Source organism: Aquarana catesbeiana, linkage group LG09, assembly GCF_042186555.1.
Source record: "Aquarana catesbeiana isolate 2022-GZ linkage group LG09, ASM4218655v1, whole genome shotgun sequence".
Lineage (NCBI taxonomy): Eukaryota > Metazoa > Chordata > Amphibia > Anura > Ranidae > Aquarana > Aquarana catesbeiana.
Window position 1 is genome coordinate 181,104,191 of NC_133332.1, and position 18,730 is coordinate 181,122,920.

At 41.8% G+C, this 18,730-nt stretch overlaps 1 protein-coding gene across 9 annotated transcripts in view; it reads left to right on the forward strand.

Moving 5' to 3' along the window:
• TENM1 (teneurin transmembrane protein 1) overlaps positions 1-18,730 on the forward strand; it is a 1,380,190-nt gene that overhangs the window by 1,139,292 nt on the left and 222,168 nt on the right. For all 9 annotated transcript variants that reach the window (XM_073599409.1, XM_073599407.1, XM_073599406.1 and 6 more), the window contains one exon: positions 17,773-17,927. In XM_073599409.1, coding sequence (XP_073455510.1) covers positions 17,773-17,927 — 155 coding nt within the window. The remainder of the gene's footprint in view (positions 1-17,772; positions 17,928-18,730) is intronic.

The following is an 18,730-nucleotide window of genomic DNA, read 5'->3' on the forward strand; positions in this document are numbered from 1 at the left end:
CAAATGACCCATGTGCCCTGTTTGGCTCACGTCCTTAACTTGGTGGTGCAGCGGTTCTTGGGCAGGTACCCGGGCTTACAGGATGTCCTGAGGCAGGCCAGGAAAGTCTGTGTGCATTTCCGCCGGTCATATAATGCCAGTGCTCGGCTGACGGACCTCCAAAAGGAGTTTAACCTGCCCAAGAACCGCCTAATCTGTGACATGCCCACCAGGTGGAACTCAACGTTGGCCATGCTGCAGCGGCTGCACACGCAGCAGAGGGCCATCAATGAGTACCTGTGCGACTATGGCACCAGGACAGGGTCAGGGGAGCTTGGTTTTTTTTCCCCACGCCAGTGGGCCATGATCAGGGATGCATGCACTGTCCTGTCACCATTCGAGGAGGCCACGAGGATGGTGAGCAGTGACAGTGCATGCATCAGTGACACTGTCCCCCTTGTCCACCTGTTGGAGCACACGCTGCGTGGAATAATGGACAGGGCACTTGAGGCAGAACAGAGGCAGGAAGAGGAGGACTTCCTTAGCTCTCAAGGCCCCCTTTATCCAGACAGTGTTCCTGCGTGCCCGCCGATCACACAGGAAGAGGACGAGGAGGAAGAGGAGGAGGAGGAAGATTGTGTCAGTATGGAGGTGGAGCCTGGCACTCAGCATCAGCAGCAGTCTTTAAGGGATCAGTCCCAAGAAACACATGGACTTGTACGTGGCTGGGAGGAGGTGGCTGCGGACCATGTCGTTCTTAGTGACCCAGAGGACTCCGGACCGAATGCCTCAGCAAACCTACGCTGCATGGCCTCCCTGATCCTGCAAAGCCTGCGTAAGGATCCTCGTATTCGTGGTATCAAGGAGAAGGACCAATACTGGCTGGCAACCCTCCTTGATCCACGTTACAAGGGTAAGGTTGCGGACCTTATCTTGCCATCGCAGAGGGAGCAGAGGATGAAACATCTTCGGGAGGCCTTGCAGAAAGGTCTGTGCAACGCGTTCCCAGAGACTGGGAGGTTACAAACTCCTGTTTCTGGACAACGTGTTGCTGAGGCTTCGGTCAGTCAAAGAAGGAGCGGTGGAGAAGGTGGCCGTCTGACCGATGCGTTCAGACAATTTTTTGGTCCGCAGCCCCAAGGTATGATCGGTTCCAGCAACCATCGCCAGCGTCTGTTTTACATGGTGCAGGAATACCTAGGGGCAAGATCAGACTTGGACACCTTTCCCACCGAAAATCCTCTGGGTTACTGGGTCTTGAGGATGGATCACTGGCCAGAGCTTGCACAGTATGCAATTGAGCTACTGGCCTGTCCTGCATCCAGCGTTCTTTCGGAACGCACATTCAGTGCTGCTGGAGGCGTGGTAACCGATCACAGGGTGCGTCTGTCCACCGACTCGGTCGATCGGCTGACCTTCATAAAAATGAATGAGTCTTGGATCACCACCAGCTACCAAGCACCTGATGCTGATGTAACCGAATAATTTTTTTTGAAATCTCAGATCCCTTCAAAGACTGCCTATGCTGATGCTGAGTGACTATCCCTGAGTAATTATCCTCTTCCTCCTCAATCATCACGCTGATAGCTTGTAAGAACATTTTTGGTTCTGGGCGCCACCACCAGTGCCTAAGGCACAATTTTTCAGCCCCTGTTTAACAGGGGCGTGTAATTACAATTTTTGATGTAATACTTTGCAGCAGGGCTCGTTCCTGCATTCCAACTAGAGTGTCTGTGAGGGGTTGCAGTGTTGTGGCACCAGCACCAGTGCCTAGGGCCCAATTTTTCTGCCCCTGTCTAACAGGGGCGTGTAATTACAATTTTTGATGCAATACTTTGCAGCAGGGCTCGTTCCTGCGTTCCAACTAGAGTGTCTGTGAGGGGTTGCAGTGTTGTGGCACCAGCACCAGTGCCTAAGGCCTAATTTTTCAGCTGCTGTTCAACAGGGGCATGTAATTACAATTCTTGATCTAATATTTCACAGCAGGGCCCTGTGAGGGCTTACAGTGTTGTGGCCACAGCAACACCTAAGGCCCAAATTTCTGCTGAGTATATAGGGCAGGACCCTACTTTCAAACATCTAACTTACAAACGACTCCTACTTGCAAACGGAAGGAGACAACAGGAAGTGAGATGAAATCTACCCCTAGGAAGGGAAATTCTCTCCTGTAAGAGTTAATATGGGAAAACAAGTTCTCCTTTCCACTGATGCTTTCCAATCCTTGTTCCACAAAAAAACCCAAATTTTCAAAAAACATTTTTCATTGGGACAAAAAAGTGAGGTGAAATCTTCTGAAGAGGAGGAAAGACAGCAAAACAAATGTCACAGGGGTGATAACCCTTCCCTATGTTTTCCAAAAAGCTTAGAAAAGATTTTTTGGCTGGAGCTAAACACGTTAAAAATGTTCAAAATTACAAACAGATTCTACTTAACAACAAACCTACAGTCCCTGTCTTGTTTGCACCGCCTGTATACTGCTGTTCAGAGTATATAGGGCCTGGTGGCCCCACACCTTTCCTTATTTTAATTTGGGTGCGGGGTTCCCCTTAATATCCATACAAGACCCAAAGGGACTGGTAATGGACTGGGGGGTACCCATGCCGTTTGTCTCACTGATTTTCATCCATATTGCCATGACCCGACATGACATTAAACCCGCAAGCAGTTTTAAATGAGATTTTTTCCTTTAAAAATGACATTTGGTGCAGGGACTGTTCTAAACATGGGAAACACGCGTCACTTTACAGGCATACTATAGACACCCCCCAGGTACGATATTTAAAGGAATATTTCACTTTTTTTTTTTTACTTTAAGCATCATTAAAATCACTGCTCCCGAAAAAACGGCCGTTTTTAAAAGTTTTTTTTGCATTGATACATGTCCCCTGGGGTAGGACCCGGGTCCCCAAACCCTTTTTAGGACAATACCATGCAAATTAGCCTTTAAAATGAGCACTTTTGATTTCGAACGTTCGAGTCCCATAGACGTCAATGGGGTTCTAACGTTCGTGCGAACTTTCGGTCCGTTCGCGGGTTCTGGTGCGAACCGAACCGGGGGGTGTTCGGCTCATCCCTAATCAGAACAAACCAAACTATAACTGGCATTGAAGTAGGAGGTATTACACACAAATTATGTATATTTGCAGATGACATATTACTTTTTCTATCATCACCACAGGTCTCTGGTCCTAACTTAATACCAGCTCTTGATGGATTTGCAGCCCTATCCGGCCTTATGATTAATCCTAAGAAATGCCTAGTGCTTAATATTTCACTCACAAACATGGAATTGATCCCGGCTAGGGCTGCACTCCCATTCACATGGGCAGAAAAATCAATCCCATATCTTGGAATTCATTTAACAGCATCTCATTCTGACTTATTCTCAACCAATTATACTCCTGTATTAAGACAGATCACAAATCTAATAAAACAATGGTCGCAACTTCCTTTATCCTGGATGGGGAAGATTAATGCAATCAAAATGACTATTCTACCCAAATTGCTTTATCTATTCAGAGTCCTCCCTATTCCAATTCCTTCCTATTTTTTGAGAATAGTACAAAAAAGAGCAACTTCGTTTATATGGGGCTCTTCTAAACCACGTATACCTATACACACACTACATCTTCCTAAAAATAAAGGAGGCCTGGGATACCCTAATTTTACTAACTACTACAGAGCAGCACATTTGGCCAGTCTGTCCAAATACCATGCAAAACAGGAAATCCCATTATGGGTATTTATAGAGGCTTCAGAAAATGACCCTCTATTAATATCAAATTTATTATGGCTTGATCCTAAAGACCGCTTTAAAATTCATAATCCCATAACTAAACACTTCTTATCTCTCTGGGATAAACTAAAAACCAAATATCAGTTACAATCTCCACACAATCCTCTCCTTTCTTTTATCAGAAATCCGGCCTTTTATCCGGCATGGATCTACCCAAATTCTTTTAAAGCTTGGACAACATCAGGCATTCAGACACTAAATGACTTCATAGCATCTAAATCATTCCTTTCATTCCCATCGCGTAGAGAAAAATATGATCTACCAAACTCTGAGATATTTAGATATCTCCAAATCAAAAATTTCTATACACCATTCCTAAAGGGGGATACACCATTATCCCAATTATCCATTTTTGAATCAATCTGTACAAAAGATCCATTTGCTAAAGGTACAATTTCATCACTTTATAATCAATTATATGGAGTAGCAAATCTTAATAGACCCTCTTACGTTCAGAGGTGGGAGGAGGACCTGGGACGAACTTTAGAAGACACGGACTGGTCTAACATATGGCTCACATCTAAGTCATCTTCACCCAACATCTTAGCACTGGAGACAAATTATAAAGTCCTAACTCGCTGGTACCTTGTACCCGCTAGAGTGGCAAAATATTCACCTAATACCTCAGCTCTTTGTTTTCGAGGATGCCCAGAAATAGGCACATATTTACACATATGGTGGACGTGCCCAGTAATCCAAACCTTCTGGAAGGAAGTCTTCGTGATTGCATCTAAAATATTTAAAAAAATAATACAACCAGATCCATATTTAACTTTACTTAATCTAAAACCGGAATGGTTAACACTCTCTCAATTCAAACTAATGATCTAACTAATAACGGCTGCAAAACAAACAGTGGCCAAGGCATGGAAATCTCCTACATTGGTACTAGCAGAAACAATTCACAGAATGAATAATACAATGTCCCATGCTAAGATGGTAGCCATCGATCAAAATCAAATTCCAAAATTTGAAAAACTTTGGCATCCTTGGATAAAACAACAGTTCCTGTCAAACTTCAATGACTCTGTCCTGTTGCCATGGTAACAGATTAAATGACTTACAGAGACACCCATTCTAAGGCTTCAAAGAGAACTAAAAAGAATAATAAACTGACGAGCGGGACAACCTTGTGGACCATACCTCTGCCTTTCTACCCTTTTTCTTCTTTCTCTTTCCTTTTCTCCACCTTACGATTAAAGCTCATTATCAGAATTTATTTGACCTATATACACTCTACCTGTAAACAATATGTATAGTAGGTATAAATCATTTAAATACCTACAAAAGTAACTAAGGAAATTATATATATCTTTAATTTAGGTTTACGTGAACCCAATGTTTAATATTTGAAATTTCATGATATTTACCTATATTAACCCTACTGTAAAACAATGAGCTTACTTTATAGATCCTTGTAAACTTACTTTATGTATCTTTATAACATTGTATACTCAATAAACTTCTTTTGACAAGGAAATTTGTTTTGAGTTGTTGGAATGTCTGTAGGATGTTGTCACGGTAGACATCTGACAAAAATTCTACCCCATAGTGAAGCCATAGTTCGGGATTTGGCACCTTGTGGAGTTCTCCCAGATCAGGGTTATCCCTTAGGGGCGTGTGAGAGTGCGTAGATGGTATTTTGAGTTTGTGTTTTACTACTTCCCAAACCCTACAGTAGTGGTATAACATTCCTTTCCTGTTATCTATTTTATTAGGGCCTGTAAAAAGGGTCTGGAAAGGGTGTGAGACTCCACGTCTCCGTGGAGCACAGAGCAGGGATAAACAACGGTGTTTGTCGTGTTTATCTAGTTGGAAAAAATGAGACAATTGCGCCGCCAGGTAGTATAGATTAAAATCCGGCAATAGCGCACCTTCCAATTCTGTGGGGTTTTTCAACGTTTGCCAGGACAATTTGTGACGACCCGATCCCCAAACAAATGAGTTAAGAATGGCCTCAATAGATTTAAATATCCGCAATGGTAAGTAGATCGGAGCGTGCCACAGCACATATAAAAATTTAGGGAGGAGGGCCATTTTAATTAGGTTAACCCGACCCATCACCCCTAGGGGTAGTTTGGCCCATGTCTGTGTTTTGCGCTTCAATACTGCTATTAGGGGTTCTAAATTAAGGCGGACATAGTCTTCTGGTGATCGGGTTATCACAATGCCTAGGTAGGTCATATCACTGACCCTAAGGAGTGGGGAATTAGATTGTTCTTTGGTCGGCACGCTGACATCTATAGGGAGGATTTGGGATTTATCCCAGTTAATTTTCAATCCTGAGAATCTGCCGAAATTTTGGATTATTTCCAGGGCCAACTGTAAAGATGTGCCTGAATCTGCAAAGTATAATAGCATGTCATCTGCATATAAGCTTATCTTTTCCAGCAGATTTCCACGAGCAAGTCCCACAACGCGTGGGTGTGTTCTAAGGGATGCGGCAAGAGGCTCCACCGCCAGTGCATACAGCAGGGGAGAGAGTGGACACCCCTGCCGAGTGGCCCTAGAAAGAGGAAATGGCTCAGAAACTTTTCCGTTGACCAAGATCCTGGCGCATGGACTCTGATAAAGTAGTCGGATCCATTTGATGAAGCGGGGCCCGAACCCAAATTTTGCGAGGCATTCCCACAAGTACGTCCACTCGACAGAGTCGAACGCCTTTGCGGCGTCTAATGACACCACCACCCGAGAGCCCATGGTGTCATGTTCAGCTTGGATGTTAATATGGAGCCTACGTAAATTATATGCCGTGTTTTTTGCTGGCATAAATCCGGTTTGGTCCGGATGGATTAGCGAAAGGATCACCGCATTTAAGCAACACGCCAGGATCTTGGCCAGTATCTTTACATCTAGTTGGAGAAGGGATATCGGGCGATAGGACTCCGGGAGTTCTGGATTTTTCCCAGGTTTGGGTATCAGTATGATATTTGCTTCGTGCATGGAGGGGGGGAGGGACTCAGATTTAAATATATGAGAAAATATTTCACAAAGTTTGGGAATCAACGTATCACTATATGTTTTGTAGAACTCCAAGGGTAATCCGTCGGAACCCGGTGCCTTTGATGGATTGAGCAAGAGATTGCCTTTGTTATTTCACTTTCATTAATAGGGGCCTCTAGTTGATCTATCTGAAGTTGAGTAAGATGGGGCAGCTCTATGTTGGATAACAGTAACGCCACTTCCTCTACAGAGGTGTCAGCATTAGATGAATATAAGGATGTGAAGAAAGAGCGGAACTCCCCGGCCACTTCATCGGGATCAGTCAACATCCCACCGGCCGCAGCCCGAAGTGCTACTACTGTGGGAGGTCTGTGATCCAAATGTGCTAAATATGCCAAGAGTCGACCCGCCCGCTCTCCCCATTCATAGTGCCATTGCTTATTATAAAAGATTTTCCTATCGGCTTTTTCAAAATAAAGATTATTCACTATCCTGGCTTGTAATTTTAATCGGTCTGCTGTTAATGCAGAAGGGTCATCTGTGAAGTTCTTTTCTGCCTCTACAAAGGATTGTTCTGCCTGTTTAAGAATCTGGGAGGAAGTCTTGCGGTAACGGGAGATACGCTGCGATAGGATCATTCGGGCATGGGCTTTGAAAGTGTCCCATATGATCTCAGGGGGTGCTGTGCCATTATTCGCGTGAAAGAAAAATTCCCATTCACTGGCCGCCTCCCCCAGGTCAGGGACAACCGTCAGCCAAAACGGATTTAGCTTCCAGTTGTATGTCCCGGGGGAGCATCAATTCTAAGCATGATCCAATATGGGGCATGATCGGATAGGATACGTGGGTTAAATCCTACCTTTTTAAGTAGGGGAGTGAGGATGCCAGAGATAAGAATGAGGTCAATACGTGACATGGTGTCGTGGGATGCGGAGAAGCAGGAATATGCCTTTTCCGATGGATTGCAATGTCTCCATGTGTCTATAAGGGCCAGGTCCGTTATTATCTTACTAAACCTAGTATGTGGTTGGGTACAACCATCTTGGGGTGTCATTGATATGCGGTCTAAGTCCCTATTCATTATGTTGTTGAAATCACCCAGCCACAACGCAGGAACCGTAGGGAATTGAGACATGTACATTATCCCATCGTGTATAACGCTAAGTTGAAAGGGTGGTGGTACATAGAATGCCATAATTAACATTTCTAGCCCATTCACCTTAGCATGTAAAAATAAAAACCTACCCTGCGGGTCAGATCTACGAGCAAGAAGCACAAATTGTACCGTTTTAGCCACAAGTATAGCTACGCCTCTGGAGTTAGCAGAGTATGGGGCCTGATATAGCCATCCCACCCATGGTTTCTTGAGTGCCATCTGAAGTTGCCCCGTGAGATGAGTCTCAACAAGCACCACAATGTCCGCATGTTGGGACTTGAGATATGCCAATACTGCGTTACGCTTGGGCTTGGCCCTGAGACCCCTCACATTCCAAGTCAAGCATTTAATATCCAACATGGTAGTACATTTGTATGTTTGCATGCTACATAATCAATGTCTGTGACTCTAACAACATTCCCATATGTAGGGAGATTCCCGTCCCTCCTCCCCAACCCCACTTCTAAACATATAAGGTTGGGTAGGTGGGAGTTCCTGGCTTTTTGTATGTGAGAGCCTTTGATATATTGCTTAAGTTGCAAGGATGTTATAGCGGGAAGTGGACACCACTCTCTATTACTCTTCAATATGAAACACTTAAACCAAACATTAACCCAATCAGACCAAACTGAAATTGACTGCATTAACACTCTAGCATACCCGGGTAAGCAATGCATCCATTTAAGTATATATGCAGTTTGCTGATGCCGGGCATGCCAGGGAAACTTCACTTGTGCCCTAAGGCAACTGTTGCTGAGAAAAAAAAAAAAGAAAAAACACACGGGATCTAAAAGGACACCCACGACTAAGGGAGCGATAATTCGCTGTAAGGCAGGCAAAAGCATCAGAAGCAAGTGCACCGAACTGGGGAACATCTCCATATTCCCCATTGCGAGTGTCATAACAGATAGCAGCTTGCCACTGGCAGTGAAGGTTGTGAGATATACTGATTGTGTCTCTGGTGGACTCCTAAACAGGCCCAACTGAATGGGAACTCGCACAGGTCCTGTGGGCATAAACAGTGGCAAAGTTGCCCATATGGCACAAAAGGTTAGTCCAAGCAAGATCCACAAGTTCCAGAAGACAGAAAGTCCTCGTGTTGAGGAAGTGTGGGTGCAACTGGGCCATACAAAGGGACGGTGCTGTAGCTATCGTATGTTCTTATAACAGTACCTGTAGGATGGTGAGGCCGCAAGGTTCCAGGAGTTATGCAGTTGTTGCAGATCATATTCCATCCCAAATGTAAGTCAAGCAGGGGTGTCAGGCAGGGTCACGACGCGGGGCCTCCTTGTTCTCAAGCCATGTGAAGACAGCTTCAGGCGTGTCAAAAAAGTGTGCCCTGTCCTCGCCAACAACTCGCAGCCACGCCGGAAAAAGCATTGCGTAGGAATAATGGCGGATCCGTAACTGACGTTTCGCTTCTGTAAACATGGCCCTCTTTTTCTGGACTTTCGCCGAGAAGTCTGGGAATACTTTAATTTCTGTATTTTTGAAGGGTATGTTACCCTTTATTCTGGTCAGCCGGAGTACAGCGTCCCGGTCACGAAAGTTGAGCAATTTAGCAATAAATGTCCTCGGCGGAGCACCTTGAGGGGGGGGGGTTTAGCCGCAAGCCTGTGTGCCCATTCAACCACAAAAGTAGTGGAGAACTCAGCTCTCCCTCTCCCGAATGTGTCAATCAGCAGATTCTCTAGAAATGAGGGGGGATCGGAGCCCTCTGATCCCTCAGGCAGGCCTATGAATCGCAAGTTACACCTTCTCAGGCGATTTTCCATGTTGTCCTGTTTAGCTAGCACCATGTTGAGTTGTTGCTGCAAGCGTTCAGTGTGAACTTGTAATGGCGGTACTTCATCTTCCACGCGGCTAATATGGACTTCAGTCTCTGTGACTTGTTCTCTTAATTTTTGTAGATCTTGGCGTATTAGTGATACATCCACCTTGACCTCCTCAATCTTACTAGTTAAGGTGCTCTTACAATCTGAGATTGCTTCTAGCACTCGTGCCGTGTCCTCCGCCGCCGAGTCTGCATGAGGAGAGGAGCCGGCGCCATTTTCTCCCCCAGCTTCCTTGTGCGTGTTCCTGTATTTTGCTAGCTTTGCGGCTGGATCTGTTTTTTGTTTCGGCGGCGACATGATCCCCAAGGGCTAGGAGAATCAGGGAGTCCAATCGTGGGTAGTAGCTTAGTAGTATTACCTCCAGGATCTTGTAGTACGGATAGTGGGCAAGCGGAGCTCTCGTTTCTTGCTCCCTATGCCATGCCGGTCCAGGCCACGCCCCCCGCCAGCCTGTGATTTTAATAATCAGAATACTTTAATTATCCATGATCTCTTCCTTCCAGGAAACATGTTCCATGTGATAAACTGATAGCACTGTGTCAAGCAATACAACTGAATGACCTTTCCTAGGCTAAGGTCCTATATCAAGACCTATATCAATAAAGGTTTTGGCACTTAATCTAGTTCTGTGTCAAACAGATAGGGCCCACTCACACATGTGTGTTTTTGTAAAGCATTAACATACCACAAAGGATTGTAAGAGTCCAGCTTGTATTTTTTATATATATATATATATATATATATATATATATATATATATATATATATATATATATACATAAAATAAGTGTCTGGTTAAGCTTGGACAATGTCCACAGCTCAAAAATAAATCCCTAGATATTGTGACTCCTGTTCCATTAGGACTAAGGGTGAGCTCAGGCGTGTTCGCAACCCACACGCGGGTTGCGAACACGCCTGAGCTCATTCTTAGGACAAACTGACAAAAACAATTTATTAAAGATGTCTCCTAAATGTATGTTCTATGGTTTCTATTTCACACTCCTCTACCACATTCCCATTTGCTATACGCTGACTTGTCCAATAAGCACCAGTCCCTCTTTATGCTCATATAGGAGGTGAAGGTAGGGGTGGAGAAACTGGGACAGCACACAGAGGGATTAGACATTCACAGAAGTAGAGAGGGCTGTGCTAAAGAATTGATTATATCTGGAGTAGTCTAATTTTCTAACAATTTCAAAAACACTTCGCAAGTAAATAAAAACATTGTTTATGGAAAGGAAAAAATTGCAATAAAGTATTTAAAATGTTTAGTTTTTCTGTGCTTTTACTTGCAGTTTTGTTAGGTTGGTGATACTTTCTCTTTAACCTCCCTGGCAGTATGATTATGTCTGATTTTTGAATGCTAAAGCGATACATTGTTTTGCATTGAAATTTGGCATTTTATATTGTACGCCTGTAATTCTTATGAATAACTCACTTAAATCTGTTCAAACAAGAGTCTGTAGGCATGACTCTACTAGATAAAGTTTGAAACACGAAATCATAAATTATAATATAATAAATAACTATAAATAATTATAATAAATAATATTATAATAATATGTTTTATTCAATAATATAATCAAATCAAAAACACTGAAATGTGTTCAAACAAAGGTGCAATATTACTAGTCACTGTAATACTAGACACTGCATATTGGCTTGGTAAACATCCCGGGTATGAAAAATTTTGAAACATGGGACTGCACAAAGTCAGACGTCACAATCAGGACAATGAAACCTGGTTTCCTTTTGGATTTTCTTTCCACTGTCATCTCGCTTTGAGCAACAAACCACGCACATCCTTGTAGGTGCTAACTTTTTCTCAGTTGGTGGCATGTAGTCCATGAACTGACGACCAGTCAGGCGCTCCGGTTTGACAATGCCAGCAACACGACGTCCAGTTCTTTTCACAGCCGTTGATGTTTGGTGGTTCACAAAGATCAGTTCGGCAAACTTGCAAATAAAGTCAGAATGAATCACAGGCTTGTCACTCTTTTTTTTTTTAGCAGAATGTAGGCACAAGCATTGCTCAAGAAGATGCCTGAAGATCTTCTTGTAATCCTTCTTTTGCTGTTTCCTTATTGCTGGAAAGAATGTCATTGCTTGGTCGGCTCTGTCAACGCCTCCCATGGTGTTATTGTAGTCTATCTCTACTTGTGGCTTCATGATTTCTTTTCCACCTTTTATGCGTACCATGACAGTGGAGGTATTATGGACTGTACTCATTAGGCACACATCTTTCTTGTCACGCCATCGCAGTGCCATCATTTTGCCTTTCTGCCAGGCAACCATTTCTCCAGTCTTCAGCTTCTTATTGCCAAACATTCTCTGCATGTTGTGCCGGTTAGCCCTAACGGTTCCATAGGCATCTGTTTTATTTGCAGAAAAAACTCATAAAGTTCAGGAAATGTGTAAAAGTTGTCAGTTGTTGGTCAGTGAAAGAACGGAAAATGTTGCCATTCCATAGTTGCTGTATTTTGGGTTGAATTTTTGTTCCTTTCCCAGTGTACAGGACTGAATTCCAAACGTACCAGTTGATGCTTCGCATAGCATGAAGGATTACACGCCAAATCATGCTCTCTTTGATGCAATGTATCTAGCTGAGCCTTCCCTTGTAGGCTATTAGACTTTCATCTATGCTGATGTCTCTTTCTGGCACATAGCTCAGTTGGAAATTTTTTAGAATCATTTGAGATACTTCCCAAATTTTCTTGAGTTTTGGTGCAGGATGAGTAGTTTCATCAAGTTCTTCGTTGTTTCAAAATGCAAATATTTCATTATCAGGGAAAATCTGTACTCTGACATAACCCTGCCAAAGAATAAAGTGGCAAGTAATTTGTTAGTTGTCCAATACCACATCTGCAGGGGTTTCCCAACCACTCCCTGAAGTATTATTAGGCCCAGAAATTTCCAAATGTCACCTTTGGTCACTGAGTCCCACATTCTACTTCTTGGAAACTTCTGATGCGTAGCAGCTTGTTGCTCTTAATACCGGTTTGTCTCTGTAACTAATTTTTCAATAACCTCATCAGTCAGAAATAGTTGTAAGTATGCCAAGAGGTTGTCATCTTCAACATCCACTTTCATACCAGGTGCTCCAGTAAATGGAAATCTTGGGGGAGTTGAGTGATCCGTAACACATTCAATGGAGCACCAAGTTCGCACATCACTGAGCTCAGTTGCAGAATCATCGCTGTCGTCACTTTCAATATCTGATGATGAATTTTGCCACAAATCACTATCGCTCAATTCTGCAAGTGATTCTAATTCGCTTTCGCTGTTTTCAAGCTGGTCATAAACCGCTTTTGATGTAGAGGCACGCTTTTTGGATGCCATGAATGTTCTCAAGTTTCCAGGCAGAAAGAATGGCAGAAAACAGTAAAACTGCAGGCAGGGCACTGGACAAAGCACTAGGGACAAACTGAGGTCAAATGATTTGATACAGTAATGTAATCCAATAAGATTACAATATATTGTGTATGTGTTGTGTTTTATACTTTTTGAAATTGCCGCCGGTTCCGCCCCACGTGTCGCAATGTTCGCAGAGAACGGAAGCCGGAACACACAGAGCATCGGGCGGAGGATCCGGATGGGGGACACAGTGGGAGTACATTGTGGTATCCTAGGGACAAGGTAAGTACCCTGTTCTTGGATACTGCGATGCAATCCCAAGTGTGGCTCGAGGGTTACCGCTAATGGTACTGAAGTTAACCCCGAGCCAATTTCGGGAATACCGCCAAGGAGGTTAAAGTGGTTGTAAACCCTTAGACACCACTGTTACCTACAGGTAAGCCTATAATAAGGCTTACCTGTAGGTACTGGAAATATCTCCTAAACCTGCATGATTTAGGAGATACTTACCATATACGCTTGCGCCAAAGTCATCGGAGCATGAGCACTATAGAAAGGGCATGATCGTGCCCTTTCTATAGGGTCTGTGCTGTTACCTTCAGCTCCTCCACACATGCGTGGGAGTGCTGTCACGCGACTCTGGCCAGTCACAGAGCCGAAGTCCACGGCCCCAGAAGGAAGAGGGGTTAAGATGAATGCGGTTACCATTGAGGACATTGTGGGCTTCATTTGCAGTTAAGTGCAATATAATGGGCTAGTATGGGATGCATACTAGCCCATTATGCTTTTACTTTGCAGGGGAATAAAAAGGAAGTAAAACCATCAGGGTTTACTTCCTCTTTAAGAACAATAGATATTGCTTCATCGTAGTATAAAAGTGCATTGTTGTGTATGCTGGGACAGACTTTTCTGCAAAGTTTTTATTAATATCTAACTTTATCTGATGTTCTGTAATGGAGCAGAAACCTACTCACTTTCTCCATCTCTGAAAGCAGAACCAAGTGAGGTAAAATGATTAGGAGCTCAACCCCCAATGCAATTTAGTATTAAATAACATTTCCATTAAATAGAAATATCATTTTACAGGAAAACATCTAGAAATGCTTGTGTGTAAAGTTTTACTTAGCTCTTGATGTCAGCTTTCCTGATGTTCTTTTTTTCACTGAAGTGGTCTAGATGTAAGCATAAGGGTGGCTTAATAAATGCAAGCATCGTGACAGATTTGAGAGGTGCTTATGATAATCAGTCCTGTACCGACTAACACCAGAAGAGTTATAATGTTTGCTTTCAAGTGTCAGAAGCACTTGTCTTCCTGGCCAGACTTTTCTCAGCATGATAGATATTCTTAGTGTGATCAGTTGCTGATTGTTTCCATCACTATGGAGAAGGGAACAAGCCTTTCACTAAACATGTGTTGCATCTATTGGAAGGGTATGTTTGGTACATTAGTATTTCTAAAAATTAGCATGTCTGTTTTTGAAGAATGAACTAAAGCCCCAGAAATTTCAACACCCAATTAATAGAAAGTGTATGTTGCCTTCAAAAAAAATGTTTTCAATGCGTGTGTTTATATATGTGTATTTTAAAAATCTTAGTCTCTATCATTTTTATGTTTTCTATCATTTTTATATACTTTTTTCATCTGAAGTACCTGGTTGATCCTGCCAGTCATTTCTCTTCATTGCTCTAAACTGACCACACAAAGTATGTGTGGTCTCTTTTTATCCCTTAGTGGGCCATTCAGAGGTCAACACACAGCATGCTTATATTGGGTAGTTTGTTCAGCCACCACACCCCCTCCCCCACCAATCACAGCCTGCCTCTGACATACACCGCCTCACAATCATAGCCTGCCCCTTGAACACTCCTCCTGCTCAAAAACAGCGTGTATTTTGCCTCAGATTGAACAGAATATGGAATACAGGCACATTGTGTGTCTGCACAGTGTCCTGCAACCCCACAACCCGCTATCAGGAAAAAAAGATGCATGGTCACATGACAGAACTTTTTAACCTTGTATAAAAATATATATATATATAATTTCTGAAACTAAGGAAAAGCAGGTATAGTACCTGCGTGGTCACAACTGTATTAGGAGTGTCTATAACATTAAACATTTCACACATTTGAAAAGGTAATTAGCATTTACTGAATGTAAACGTATTTCTATCACCCTCAGGAAATGCTTAAAACACCATTTTTAGTATGGTGTCTTGCAGCTTTAAAAAATAAAATATTAAGCTATTGCTGTAATATTCAATCTGTCAGCAGACATATGATTCCAGCATCCAGCACCTCTTCTTTTTCAAATAAAATGACTATCGGCATCATCCAACTCACTTCCTGAAAGCCCAGGCTGTCAATTTTTCAGCACCACAGATTTTCTTCAGAGTGTTACAAAGGCATTTTTTTATGTTTTGGATACAATAGTGAGAGAGTTAGACCCTCTGTTTTTTTTTTCTTTGTCTATGTCCCCACTGAGGAAATTCACCCCTCTATTTGTCCTGGTGACCATTCTCACTGTTCCTATTACAGCCGGTACCTAAAATTGGGAATTCTGTTCACTTTGAAGTGATGTGCTCTAAATTCTTGTTGTATCTCTAGAACAGAAAGTGAAACATAAACTCCTCAGTGGGACACACCAGGAGCGTAACTGGAGTCAGGGTGACTATTCTCTCTAGGGAAAGTGCGCCATGCAAACTGGTGAACTATAAATAAAATAAAATGTTGTACAATAATAATTATTCAATTTTAAAAAATCAATGTACGTGGCCATATCCTTTGTATCAGAGAGAAGTGTGTTCTTATCGGTGAATCTTCACTTTTAGTAACACCCTCAGTGATTGTCTCCACTTCACCCTCTGTGAACAGATTCTCACCTTCTGAAAGCGATATGCCATGAGGACAAAGCTTGTGCTGTGGCAGACACGTTCATTATTAACTTTACTAAGTGGAAAAGTACGTTTTTCAATAATAGAGAACATTTTGTAACCTAATTGAAGCTGAGAAACAAACAAGGTTTAATGAGTTAGAAGCAAGGTAATATATGACTTTTTTAGCTTGCACATCAAGTAGGTACTGCTTCTGAGAATGTAGCGACCCCTCTTAGCAAATTATATTATTGAACGTATTGAAAGAGATTTTTTTGTGGCAGCTTCAACCCCCATATCAAGATTCTGCCCCATGACAAAAATTTAACTTATTTCAGGAACTGAAATTTACATTGCCCAGACCAAGCACATTATTATTATTTTTACAATATTATTATACAGGATTTATATAACGCCAACAGTTTGTGCAGCTCTTTACAACATGAAGACAGACAGTACAGTTACAATACAATTCAATACAGGAGACATTAGAGGGCCCTGATCATTAGAGCTTACAATCTAGAAGGGATGGTCAAGTGAAACAAAAGGTAATAACTGTGGGGGATGAGCTGATGGAGAAAATGAAAACACAGTTGTTAGGTGTGGACAGGATAGACTGCTCTGAAGAGGAGGTTTTTTTTTTTAAGGAATCATCTAAAAGCTAATAGAGTAGGAGATAATCGGACAGATTGGGGGTAAGGAGTTCCATAGGATGGAAGAGGCTCTAGAAAAGTCCTGGAGGCGAGCATGGGAGGAGGTGATGTGGGAGCTAGAGAGTAGGAGGTCTTGGGAGGAACGAAGAGAAAGATTAGGTTGGCATTTTGAGACTAGGTTAGTAATGTAGCTGGGGGCTGAGTTGTGGATGGCTTTGTAAGTTGTTGTTAGTATTTTAAATTTAATTTGTTGGGTGAGTGGAAGCCAATGGAGGGATTGGCAGAGAGGTGTAGCAGACACCGAGTGATTGGTAAGGTGGATGAGGCTGATCTTCAGCTGCTCAGCCAGTGAAATCACAGGCATGTACTGTACTTGGCAGACCATGGAGAATAATTACTGTCTATCTCTGTAGCTCAGAACATTCACAGACCTTATAATGTATGAAATTCATGGGTTAAAGGTTAACATATCCTCTAGTTTATTATTTTATATTAATTATTCTTGAGCTTTGCCATTCAATAATATATAGCAAATGTTAAACCATTTTGATGAGCATAGGTCTGTTTCATTACTTTTTGGTCTTTATGCCTTTTTTCCTTCGTATCGCTTTCACCATTGCTAAATAAACACGTTGGGGTTAATTTACAAAAGAAGCAGAGCATAATCACTTTGCAAAGTAAATCTTAACCTTTCAAACTGAATTTCCACCTAAGTTAGTGAATGAAGTGAAGCTGTGCTGACTTCAATAATCTTTTTTTTTTTTGGCACACAATTGGGTATTCTTTGCAAAATAAATTTTTTACTTAGTTTCACTTTGCAAAGGTAACTTGCTTTGCTAATTTAACTGCAAATAAATAGGATGGGTAGACCTATATACTGTATGTTAGATCTATCTGTATTTAAAAAATGTATTTTTGTGAAAAGTTTTCAAGAAACAGTTCAGCAACATTTTTTTATATTTTCCTATCGTGAACACTTAACTCAACAGTTCCAAGACAGTATAAGCAATATTTTAAGACCTTGTATACCCATGATGGATCAGCAATTTTGTAGACAAAAGCTAGGCTGAAGTTCTCTGTCTCTGTAATGATGCCATAATATTGTAAACTATTCTTACTGACCACTATGCCTTGTGACAATAAATTCAATACATTGATGAGAGATTGTGATTTTCATCATCTCTAGGTATAACTGTTGATGCACGTGGGTTTATTTATTTTGTGGATGGTACCATGATCCGGAAGATTGATGATAGAGGCATCATTTCAACAGTTATAGGACTTAATGGTTTAACCTCGACTCAGCCATTAAGCTGTGACTCGGGAATGGACATCAGTCGGGTAAGAAGTGTAATCTTCTGTTATACAATTGTAGTATTTGTATGTAATGTGACTGTTGGCTGCTGAGAAGGTATTGCACAGTCAGACGACTCAAATTGGATGTTTTATTCTTTGTCATATGTTTATTAAACCACCTTGTACTGTCTCTAAGGGACTCTGATGATTGGATTTTTGCACTTGAGTTCACTGCTCTGCATACCTATCGTAGGCATTAGTAGGAGGTCCAACTCTTGCTTTTGGATGTTTACATTTAAATTATGGGAATACAACATGAAGAGTAAGAACCAAGATGGGCAGACACCCCCAAACCTCATAAGCGAGTAAAATAGAACCAGAAGCTGTGACAAGAAAAATAAGCATCCAATAGAGGAAAAAGCCTGAAACAGAAATATTGCTTTTGGGTGGACTGACCAATTGATCAACTATATTTACTTTAATGGTTAACAGTGAAAATGTTTTAACTTTACAGTAATAGATTGGGATTAAATCCATTAAGCAATCAGCGCAATTAATAACTAATGAATAAAGGCTATACAAAGTGAAAAAACGTAATAAATAAAATTCATACAAAAATTAATAAGCAAAATTCTTACAAAAAATGTGTTGTTGTTAGCTGTGACACTTAATGGTGACTCCACTCCACCATCAAACAATATATTAAATACAGAAAGTGCAGTGCAACACCTTTCTATAAAATTAATGTGCCTTCCAAAAGTGCACTTATAGAAACCTTTCTGAAACATAAATATATTTATAAGTCCATAATAACATTTACTGATTAATAATGTCCATCAAATATTAAG